Genomic DNA, 12,077 nt, shown 5'->3' on the forward strand with positions numbered 1-12,077 from the left:
TACACCGCATCCTAACACCTCCATCCAGTATGCCAAACTCAACCGAATGGACGGTTGTGCAGTACCTGCTCACACAAATCAAATTGATCACACTTGGGATCAGTTGAATCTTGCAGATAATCATCACAAGAACCCCCCCCCCCCCTCACCCTGGATGACTTCAGCAGGCCTGCCACTGGAAAATGAGTCAGGCTTGAGCAGCTACATCTCTACCACATTACAGTGCATAGAAGTGAGCACCATTGTTTCATTTCACAGATGTGCACTTTCAAACAGCTTTCCTTTGTTTCGATTATCACTTAGTTTTACATGAAAGCCATTTATTTCTCTTTGTAAATCTTATTCTTTCATTCCCTATTCTCCTTGACTCTGAGCTCACACACATTTGCTGAAGTAAAGGTGGTGCAAAACTTTAGGTTGTTTAAATACCGCACCTTTGAAGGGACAATTTAGCTCTTTGTCTCCGCTTGTAGACATACTCCATTTCCTTATAAAGCTACTAAAGCACTATTATAATAATTGAAGCCATGCATTTTGGATAACGCGAAGGCCATTAGTTTAAATCAGAAAATTTTGGGTTATTACTGGATTATTTCAGTACTGCTTGGGAAAAAGAGAGAGAGAGAGAGAGAGAGAGAGAGAGAGAGAGAGAGAGAGAGAGAGAGAAGCACAGTTGTGCACCTAATGGCTTAAGCCTCAGCCTCTTATGCAACAGTTCTTTTTGAATGCTGCCTGCACAAACGTCTTCAATCTGACACAACAGAAATATCCCAGTTTGCTATCTACATAAATACATAATTTTATGTTTACATTTAAGAAACCTACTTAAGACTTTAATTCAATTTCTATACATGCACAATTGAAATCACTTTAAATAAATATTTTTGTCACCATTTGCAGCAGAACTGCGAGAACTCTTTGTTGATCCTGAACCCCTGGTGATGCGGCGAGTGACTAGAGGACTGGAGTAAAGCAGACGGCGCAGTGAGAAACGTGAGAGGCCACGCTTGCGTTGTCCACCTCCACCCACGGAACATGTTGAATGACTATCACTGTCATGGGACTTGCGCATTGTTAATTTGTGTTACCACTTCACTGTCATTCTAGGCCTGCAAAGAATTAGAGAAAATTTAAAGAGTCTAATTCAGAACACATTAACACTTAATTTTAAGAAGCTCCTTAATTTTTTTACAAATAAAGTGTTTGAGGTACCCAAACAACTCCGTTGATTTTTCATTGCCTTACAAAAGTTAGTGAACAGTGGTACATGTTAATGATAAGATTAATAAAATGAAATGCATTTACTGTTAGTTTTTATAAAATTTACTCTGAAAATTAGTTATAATTTCTTACAGCAATATATATTCCTATAAATGAAAATCCTAACTTCAAAAGAACTTTAGTGACTTTGCCACTAAAAGCAGTGCCTTTAAAAAGTTCCAAATGAAATACTTCTTTAATTATTCAGTCTCATTTATGAACTATCACAATCATTACACAGAGGGAGAAAGTTTCTCATTCCCATTTAGGCCCTCTTGATCACATCGGGTACTACTTCTGTGTCTGTTCTAATCTTCTAGTGCAGACTAAGCAATGGAGTTCCTTATGATTCAATATAATGTGTAAGTGATAATCTCACTTAAAGGAGAATTGCTCCAGATACAAATCTGTAATCACTATTCATGCGAATTTGTGCCATCATGCTGCCCATAAAAAGAGTTATCAGTGCTATAATTTAAATAAATTTCTGGGGATGTAACACACACTGTCAAATCACGAAAGCAGCATTGATACATTTGCTGTAGGCCCTCCCAGACTGTGTTAACTGACCAAATGGGTCAAGTGTGTAATCCCACAGCATGATTTATTTAGTTCACGGAGAAAATTTTCCATGCAGCAACTTCACTGTATCAGTTTAGTTCTTCATCTTTATCATGACAGTAAAGTTGTACCCAATATCAATGCCAACTGGTAGTTTACAATTTGTTAGAGACAGTTAGCCACTTATCTGACTTCTAAAATGCCTTCCAATAGCACACCTCAGAGCCTAGGCACTATATTCCTTCTACCTTGCTGTGTTTATACTAATTTGATCCATTCTTGTAACTTTTTCATTGCACTTTATTAGCCAGGTCTTTAGGAAAAATATGGGGATGTTATCAACGGTCTGAACATTCAATACATTATCTTAAATATGATAAGGCACAATGATCTTTTGGCTTATAGGAGAGTAATTGTCAGCATTGAAGGCGGGGTAGGTAAAAGTGGAGTTTGGATAATAACTTAGTCATTATCCAAAACCATTAATAACTGTATATGATAGTAAATGCAAATTTTATATATCAAAGCATACAAAATGATACTTCTCTTGTTGTAAGAAAGCTAATACTTGTATAAGCAATTCTAGAAGCACCTGACAGCATTATGTTGCTAATACTACTAACAAGGGCAAGGCCTCAGACATGGCCAATTGATGTGGCACATATTTGGCATGTCACTTGGGTACAACATAAACCCAAGAACTAAGAGGTTTTGGCTCATTACCTCTCCCTCCCCCTTTCCATTTTTGAGAAAATAATCCCCGAAGTCCTTAATGTTCAAGTAGCTCCAAATCAATGGAATAAAGAGATATTCGAAAACTAAGCAATTTTCAACATCATGTATGGGATCCATAAATGCGTAATTTCTGATAAATTGAGAAAATAAACTATTGCGGTTGCTGTCAATATACTCAGATTGTTTACCCCTTCCTGCAAAACAGCACCTGCCGAGCAACCAAGGAACCTGCCTGGGGAATGGAGGACCTGAATTCATTTCCTACATGGACTAAGCTGTTTGTCTCATCCCCTCCATTCTCATATGCATTTTACTCGGTACCAGTATCTAAATTGGTGGGAATAGGAATAGTAAGGCAAATAAATCAATGAAGGATATTAACAGCATAGGTAGATAAATTTTCAAAGAACCTGAATTAGTGATGAATTGTAAGTTTAATTCTCATTGCCTGATAATCCAAGGACTCTTTTCCAATCCCTCACAAGGAACCATCGATAGCTGACAGTACATGCACGAAAATACATGAATCCAAGTATGTCATCCTAATTGCTTGTTCATTTTTGTGTAGTTTTGAATACAATCATTTAAAAGTGACAGTTTCCAGCAGTAATAGTAGCGAACCTGGAGTGTACTTGTAGGAATTTTTATCACTGTTATACCCCTGGAACTAAACACACCTTCGAAAACAATAAAGTAAAGAAAAGAAAAAAAAAAAGACTGCAAAGCATATGAAGGAATCTAACACAGGACTCCTGCTCTGCAAACAGTTGCCTTGGTCGCTTCGCCAACACCACTTTACTTGAAGGGGTGGGTTGAGTTAACCCTTTCTGTACATAAAGTGGCAGGCATATTAGTTTCTTTTCTCAATTTCTTGGAAAACTGTGTGTATCTGGATCCTACATATGATAAAAAATTTTCAGTTTTCAATTATCTGTTGAACTCATCAATTATGAGTCAATTAAGAGACGAACTTAAGGGGTGATTTTCTCGAAGAATGTTCAGGGGGGGAGGGGGTATTTTAGTGAGCTAGGAATCCTCCATTTTAGGTAGTACGCAAGCAACCTGCCGAACGTGAGACAGGTCAGTTGGCCATGTCACACACACATGTACTTGCCAAGTCTGCCACAGATCAGAAACAAAAAGGAGAGAATTCTAACTAACAACTCCATCATATACTGAGGGGAAAAATCGCAACACAAAATTAACTAAGTAGAGTAATGAAATCTCAGAAATATATATGTATAGGTAACATATTTAAATTATTAACTAGGGTTGCCCCAAGTTTCCCCAAGTGAAATTCCCTGATTTCCAGACAAGTTTTAGCATTTTTCCCTGACAAATTATGAAACCTCAACGGTAAGTTAAGACATAAGTTGAGAGTCTGTCTTTGCAGTTACAGTACAAGAAACAATAGTGCGAAGGAGGAAAAATCCAAAAAAAAATTTGCATGCAGATGGCATTTCCTGATGTGAGTAAAAATCATATTTACTAACATCAACATCTTTTGTAATGAACTGTTTTAGACGGAGAAAACAAGCCAAATGGTATGTGTGCTTCATTAAAACCACTGATTTATTTTATTTCAATAAAATGAAACACATTTGGTGGCAAAAATACGCATTTCCTTGGAATCACAATACGGATTTAAAATACCTTAACCGATTTCAGAAATAATCTCAGAAAAGAGTAGGTCTCTTGAAAGAAGTGTATAAGGTGGGGAAGAATTGTGCAAATCAACAATGTAAGTGACCGCCAATAAAATGTTGGTTTGACTATATTTGTTATTGTCAGTTATTACCCACTGTGTTACATCTGTTATTTTACAGGTATTGTGCGATATTTCTTTCAAGAAATATATGACTGCATAGCGTACGAAGTGCCAGAGACAAACAATTTTCTTCTTCTCATTGTCCATACTTTCTAACATATTAACTACTTTTGACGAGTCAAAACGTACTAGAACATGTAAAGTGTCTATAAACTGCCACACTGTACAACGTGCTTACAGTGTGAGAGTTGCAATTCCTGAAATTCATTGCCCATGGTCTCTGGCACACTGAGGGGCACTGCAGTCCTGGGTCCATTGATAAACTATGAAAGTCCACTGCATTAGGCCACACACAAACAGTCCCAGCCTGTGTATAGATCAGTGAGACTAGATCCAATGGGCAAGGCCTGCACATTAGTGGGAAATGAATGGCTTCAGGTCGGCAGGCCCAATTCATAGCAGATTCCCGCAGAAATGCCCTCCAGTTTTGGCCCGTCCTGGAAATCCACTCATGTGGCCAGCTATTCACAAGCCACAGACAGCATGTTGATGAAGTGAGACCACAGTGATCAATCCAGAATCAATACTAATGAGGATAGGTAGCAACTCGCCCTAAGGATGATCGCTGAGCCACGGACAAGCATATAGAAAAGACAATTACATAGAAAAGACAATCACTCTCACAACCAAATTTTCAGCCAAAGCTTTTGTCAGAAAACGAGAGCACAGACACATTCATACAATCACTCAGACATTCACATGACTGCCATCTCTGACTGCTACATCTAGTGTCTCTGAGAATCAGATCCAAGGAAATCACTCCTCATCATGCCTCTCTTCCTCTCATCGGTGGCTGCTGGCTAGTGGCAAGAAGTTGTGGCATCACAGACAGTAAGCTGAGGGGAGTGGTAGGAAGGGGAGAAGCAGCACGAATGAGGAAGTAGGAAAGCGGCACATATACTTAGCTGCACCCAGCCAGTGACGATGCTTGACACCTCAGTAAACAGATCATTTCCATCTACTGAGACAAAAATGAAATTTTTCGAGTGGTTTTTTTTTCCTTCAAATTTCCCTGATATTTCCCTGACTTTCCTAGTGTATTTAAAATTCCCTGATATTCCGATTTCCAGAACCTGTGGCAACCCTGTTAACTCTGCAAAATCACAGGTGCAAATAAGTCATTGTAATTGTGAAATGTTGGTACATTAAGAACCAGTGTAACAGCCAGAAAGTTGAATGTAAGTTTGCAAACATGCATGCATTGTGTTGTAATGGTGCCAGACGTCAGTTTGTGGGATGGAGTTCCTTGCCTGTTGCACTTGAGTCAGTCAGGCAGTTAATCTTGGCAGTGGGTGGCTCTGGAGTTTCTGTCCAATGATGTCCGATATGTGCTCGATTGAAGACAGACCTGGTGACTGAGCAGCCCACGGCAACATGTTTACACACTGTAGAGCATGTTGGGCTACAACTACAGTATGTGGGGATGCATTATCCTTTTAGAAAACATCCCCTGGAATGCTGTTCATGAATCTTAGTGCAACAGGTTGAGTAACCAGATTGACCTACAAATTTCTAGTCTTCTAGTCAGAGTTTGTGATATAACCATGAGAGTGCTCCTGCTGGCAAACGAAACTGTACCATACATCATAACTCCAGGTGTATGTCCCATGTGCCTAGCAAGTAGACAGATTGGTTGTAGGCCCTCAACTGGCATCCTCCTAAATAACACATAGTCATCTCTGGCACCGAGGCAGAACCAGCTTTCATCAGTAAACACAATCTGCTTCCACCCTATCTTCTGGCGAGCTCTGGCTGGACATGACTGAAGTCATAAATAGTGGTGGTTTGGAGTCAGTGGAATGCATGCTACAGGGCGTCCTGGCTCGGAGCTATCTTTGAAGTAACCAATTTGTAACAGTTCTTTGTGTCACTGTGATGCCAACTGCTGCTCAAATTGCTGCTGCAAATGCAGTACGATGCACCAGAGCCATATGCCGAACACGATGGTCTTCAATCTCAATAATGCCGTGTGGCCATCTGGAGCCCAGATATATTCTCATCAAACATTCTAGTAACCACCACTTCCGGCAATGATTTACAGTGGCTGCATTCCTGCCAAGTTTTTCTGTAATATCGCAGAAGAAACAAAGCTTTTTCTAACCCTATTACTTGACCTCATTCAAACTCTGAGAGGTGTCGGTAATTGCATTCTTTACTAACATCAACTCACCACTTCCAGTCTCAGAGGTAATTAACACTCACGACCATTAGTGTGAATTTTAAGCATACCAGATTTTTATTCTTCTAGTGGCGTTACTAGTGCCGCTCTTTACGGAACTGGCGTGAAATATGAACGATATCAGCTTTCGGATGCACAAAACACGTCTACCAAGTTCCGTTTATGTCACCCAACTACTACTTGGTGTTGTGATGTTTTTCCGTCAGTGTATATTTACAAGCATTATGTGGAATTGTATACGATCTAATTCACAATTGCTACAAGGGGATTTGTATATCTCTCTTTTTGAACAGGCCTGCTTTTCATATATAGCCTTAACCACTAGATCACCTTTACTAGTCACAAGTGCTAATCAACATATTACATGATAGTATGACAAATTCAGTCCCCGCTCCCCTCTTATCTCTCTCTCTTTCTTTCTTTCTTTTACTTTACATATGAAGGACTATGCAGACGCCGTAATTAATTTGTCACTGCACACTAATCTCTGCTCTGTGTGCGCCACAGGCTAGTATTGCTAATCAGGCAGGCTCGGCGCGTTCCCCTGGAAATGAGGCCAGCGGGCTCGGGCTGGCCCAGCCTCAGCTTTCTCCTGCAGGGCTAGGCGGCGCCACTTCCCCGTGGAGGCCGCTTCTCAGCCCGCCGCAAGGCCTTTGCTTGTGTTGCGGCGCACCAGACCGACGTTACGAGTCAAACTTGCCCGCACGTCATCTGTGGTGCACAAGATTGTAACGGCAAGCTAAATTTTGATCGTAATAAGAAAACGACGTAACTATGCACCCTCGATTTTAAAGGCAAACTATCATACATTTATTTGTTTCAACACTGCTTCAAATGCTCAAGTCAAATGCCTGATAGTACTCCATTTTCTTCCCACAAAGCAGCAGCTCGTCTCATTCACTGTGAGGCTTGTCCAGGGATGTGAAAATCTTGTTACCCAACAGAAAATGTATGTATGGTTCGGCCGATTCAAGTTTCATACTTCATTGATGATTATAAAGCTCTAGTATTATTGAACGTCTTGCACTAACTAGGAATCCCTTGAGTGCGAGGTCGCAAAAGGCCAATGACGTTTACGGCATTCGACGCCCCCACATACTGTCTACCATGCAACCACAATATTGGCTGCTAATGGCAACAGGGGGGCGGGACTCGATTTGTCCATTGGTGAGGCTACGGAGCGTAATCCAGAAGTAACTCACAATAGTGCTTGGTTTGGTTTTGTTTTGCTTTGCTTTGCTTTAAGGTGAAAAAACAACTGGGGTCATACGCGCCCAAGTCAAAACTATAGAACACAAAGATTGAAATGAAATGAAATGATCGTGTATGGCATTGTTGGCCGGGAGGCCGGCCCCATGCGGGGAAGTTCGGCCGCCGTATTGCAAGTCTTTTTTAGTTGATGCCACTTCGGTGACTTGAGAGTCAATGATGATGAAAAATACACAACGCCCAGTCATCACGAGGCAGAGAAAATCCCTGACACGGGAATCGAACCCGGGACCCCGCGCGCGGGAAGCGAGAACGCTACCGCAAGACCACGAGCTGCGGACACAATGACAGACGATTTAAAAAACGACTACACGTCTGTCCCAATTGACGTAACAGAAGGCAGCTAATGACAGGTACGTGGAAAAAGGGCTAAAAAAGACGCCATACAGAAACGAGGGCCAAAACAAAATTAAATGGCCATCATATTGCTTTGGCGCACAAAAAAAGTAAGACGCGGTCGACAGCCCACGCGACATTTGCTAAAATTTCCGACAACTCAGACGGCAAACCCAAACGGGAACGTAAAAGGTTTAAAAATGGACAGGAAGTGGCGGACAGTTAAAATTTGAATGCAGTGTGTACAAAGTTGTAAGTAGCGCCACTGAGCAAATGACGATGGGTAAAAAAAGGCAGTGCCCAAAATGCAGCCCAGTTAAAACAACCTCCTCCCGGCAGGAAGGCTAAGAGGAGGTCGCCCAAGCCGCTGAGAGAAGCTTAATAAGCCGGAGCTGATTCCTGTGAAGGGAGGGCCATTGGCAATGCCAAATGGACACCACCTCCCCGCGGGCTGAGGTACGAGGACTGCAGCTTTGGCAGCAGCGTCAGCAGCCAGCTTCGTTTCCTGGCAGACCGGCATGACCAGGAACCCACAGAAACATCACACTGGCTCCACCAAGAGTGAGCAGCTGACAGTTTTCCTGGACCCGCTGCACTAAGGGATGGGCCGTGTACAGCGCACATAGACTTTGAAGGGCACTCAGTGGGTCTGAGCAGACGACACAATTGGAAAGTCAGTGTCGACAGACGTACTCCGTGACCCACAACAGTGCTGAAGACCTAGTGGTGTTGATACAAAGCAGAGCAATGGCAACGATAAATAAAGCAAACATTGCATTATATCTAAATTATTGTCGAAGCTGACATTTCGTCAGAAAGGAACCCAAGGAATTTCGCAGAGTGAGAAAGACGTGGCAGATGAAATGTTAGCGTTTCCGCAAGACGACTCAGTGGACTGTGCGATGTGTCTTACACGCTCGACATTGCGGGCAATGTATATGAGGAGAAAAATGACGACGATAACTGCTTAACAAGTGAAATTGACATCGAAACAGATGTCGAGCCATGTAATCCTTGTCGGACAGGGAGCTCCGAGCCCCGTCTCTAGTGAAACGTAGTAAATGATCAGGTACCAAACATAATTACGTACATGGGCGATCATTCGCAGCACAGAAAAAAAAAATATGAACAGATTTCGAATAAACCTGCAACCATATGACCGTGCAGTGCATAAGAAAAACTACGGATATTCAAGGGAGGACAAGGCGCAATTATTATAAAAAGTGGTGTTTGCGCGTTTCAAGGATGCTCGATACAATTTACAGGATGTGCATATAGTGACCTACTACGTTATGCACTTCAAATTGTGCGCGTTGCAGATTACAGTGATTTCAAAGGAAGCAGTAGATGGTTGCATAACTTCAAATAGTGCTTCAGAAATGGTAGACTTAAGATAATGAAATTTTAGGCAAAGAGTCAACTTGACGATGCATAGCGACGGAATCGCTCCGAAAATTTATAGACGAGATGAACAAACACATTCCATCGTTCAGCAAGAAATTTGTTTTCAACTCCGACCAATCGGGATTTACAGAGGAAATGGATATGAAAGGAACCCTGACATGTAGAGGTACCAAGAGAGTTGTATCAAGATTGACTATCATCATCAATGCCTTAATGCATCCATATATAGAATTATGCCGACGGTTAATCTGATTGGCTGGAACGTTATTTACTACGCCGCGAGTTTTCTCCTGTGCTTGATGTTGCAGGGGTAGCAGGGAATATTTACGTCACAGCAAGCAAGAGTAGGAAAATGGACATAAGAGAACTACAACTATGGTATGAGCACTGCTTTTGGCCAATAGCTGGTAAAAAGAACTTGCTTTTACTTGATTCATTCTCTGCATATAAAAACCGTACTCTTTTAGAGCAATGTGACCCTCCTGAAAAGTGAGTGACATTGCAATTCATACGACCAGGAACCACTGGGCAAATTCAGCCTCTGGATGTCTGCTTTTCCATGCCTATAAAACCTATCACCACACTATATAAAGATGGTATCTGTTCTTTCGGACATGCGGTGACCTTGCAGCTCTCTTAGAGCGAATTGATAATTAAATCAAGACCCTAAGCTGTCTACAGGCGTTGATATACATCAGCGGAGAAAGTTGAAAATGTGTGCCCCGAGTGGGACTCGAACCCGGGATCTCCTGCGTACATGACAGACGCCCTATCCATCTGACCCACCGAGGGCACAGGGCACAGAGCACAGAGCACAGAGCGACTGCAGGGACTCAGCAAGACTGTCTGCCGCGAGTAATGAGTTTAATGGGCAGGGGTACTACGAATGTAATGTGTGGACATTAAGTTGGGAATGTGGGTCTCTCTGGGAGCGTGCAAGGGATAAATCTCTGCAGTCGCACTATCCTCTATGCCCTCGGTGGCTCAGATGGATAGAGTGTCTGCCATGTACGCAGGAGATCCCGGGTTCGAGTCCCAGTCGGGGCACACATTTTCAACTGTTCCCGTTGATGTATATCAACGCCTGTCGACAACTAGGGTCTTGATTTAATTATCATTTTATTATCACACTATCTGCAGCTACGTATTAAAGGATAGCCCATTTCACGATAAGCTCCATGACAGACTGTCTCGCATTCGGTTGCGTGCCATCACATTCCACCAGTTCTCATCGCCCCATTAGACCAATGTGATTCTATATGCATTCTTAACGAGTGGAAACTAGCTGGACGTCCTGCACGGTTCGATCTTGATGGTGCGAACCTTTCTTATCACTGCGGCGTAGCCGGACTCTGGCCGAGCGGTTCTAGGCGCTTCAGTCCGGAACTGCGCTGCTGCTACGGTCGCAGGTTCGAATCCTGCCTCGGGCATGGATGTGTGTGATTTCCTTATGTTAGTTAGATTTAAGTAGTTCTAAGTTCTAGGGGACTGATGACCTCAGATGTTAAGTCCCATAGTGCTTAGAGCCATTTTTGAACTGCGGGCGCATCTTTTTTAATTCGAGTGTTTAGGGTGCAAGTTAATGGGTTGCTTTTAACATTTATTGAATGTCGACGACGTCTATTATGTCATCTTTTAATCCATATATCCCATAGAAGGCTGATCTCCCTGACACTCATTTTCTGTCGCCCTATTGATGCACATTGTGGGTGATTAGCAGCTGATATTTTTTCTGTCATAATTGTTAACACAACACTTTCCAATGAGCCTTATTAAAGGTTGAATTTGCGACCTTACACTCAAAGAGTTCCTTCTAAGAACACGAAGGACTACTACACACGGGAAAAACCACTTACGTTGGTCTACTTTGCACTTAATATCAAGAAGGACGCCGCTCCAAAAACAACAACGCAGCATTGTAGACTAAACCTTTGGAGCATTTGGTATACAGGTGTATCAAAAAGAATCATCCGATTAAAAAAAAAACATAACTATTATATTATTTGAGATATGTGCGTGAACAACGTACTGTTGGAAGGAGACATGGTTCCTGCTAGGTAGCAGCAGTGTGCGCCTTCTTCAGTTCTAGTGAACATGGTGTCAGGACAACAGAAAGTGTTATGTTCTACGTTTTGCGCAGTGCGGGTCAGTAACAACTGCTCATCGTGAATTTCGTACTAGGTATGGTGTGGATCCTCTTACACCACAGAGCATTAGACGATGGTATGAGCAATTCCGAGAAACAGGTTGGTTGTGTACAAGCAAATCGCCGGGCCGTCCCGAAGTGTCTGACAAGACATCGAACGCATCCGCCATAGTTTCACAAGGTGTCCGCAGAAATCCATTCGCCGTGCAGCTCGACAGCTCAACATGTCCCCGATGTTCGTCTGCGCCCCCGACGCCCGTATGGTGTGTTTGGCATCGGCGTTTACACATGAAACCATACAAAATTCAGCTACTGTAAGCTCATCGTGAAGGTGACGAACAACAACGTGTGGAGTTCTG

The 12,077-nt window shown here is 42.3% G+C and overlaps 1 protein-coding gene across 6 annotated transcripts in view; it reads right to left on the reverse strand.

The window, feature by feature from the left end:
* The window catches only part of LOC126188174 (E3 ubiquitin-protein ligase RNF19A-like), a 359,822-nt gene that overhangs the window by 123,624 nt on the left and 224,121 nt on the right, over positions 1 to 12,077 (reverse strand). For all 6 annotated transcript variants that reach the window (XM_049929728.1, XM_049929719.1, XM_049929692.1 and 3 more), the window contains one exon: positions 892 to 1,109. In XM_049929728.1, the coding sequence (XP_049785685.1) occupies positions 892 to 1,072 (181 nt within the window). In that variant the 5' untranslated portion in view covers positions 1,073 to 1,109. The remainder of the gene's footprint in view (positions 1 to 891; positions 1,110 to 12,077) is intronic.

This window comes from Schistocerca cancellata, chromosome 1 (genome assembly GCF_023864275.1).
Source record: "Schistocerca cancellata isolate TAMUIC-IGC-003103 chromosome 1, iqSchCanc2.1, whole genome shotgun sequence".
Classification (NCBI taxonomy): Eukaryota; Metazoa; Arthropoda; class Insecta; order Orthoptera; family Acrididae; genus Schistocerca; species Schistocerca cancellata.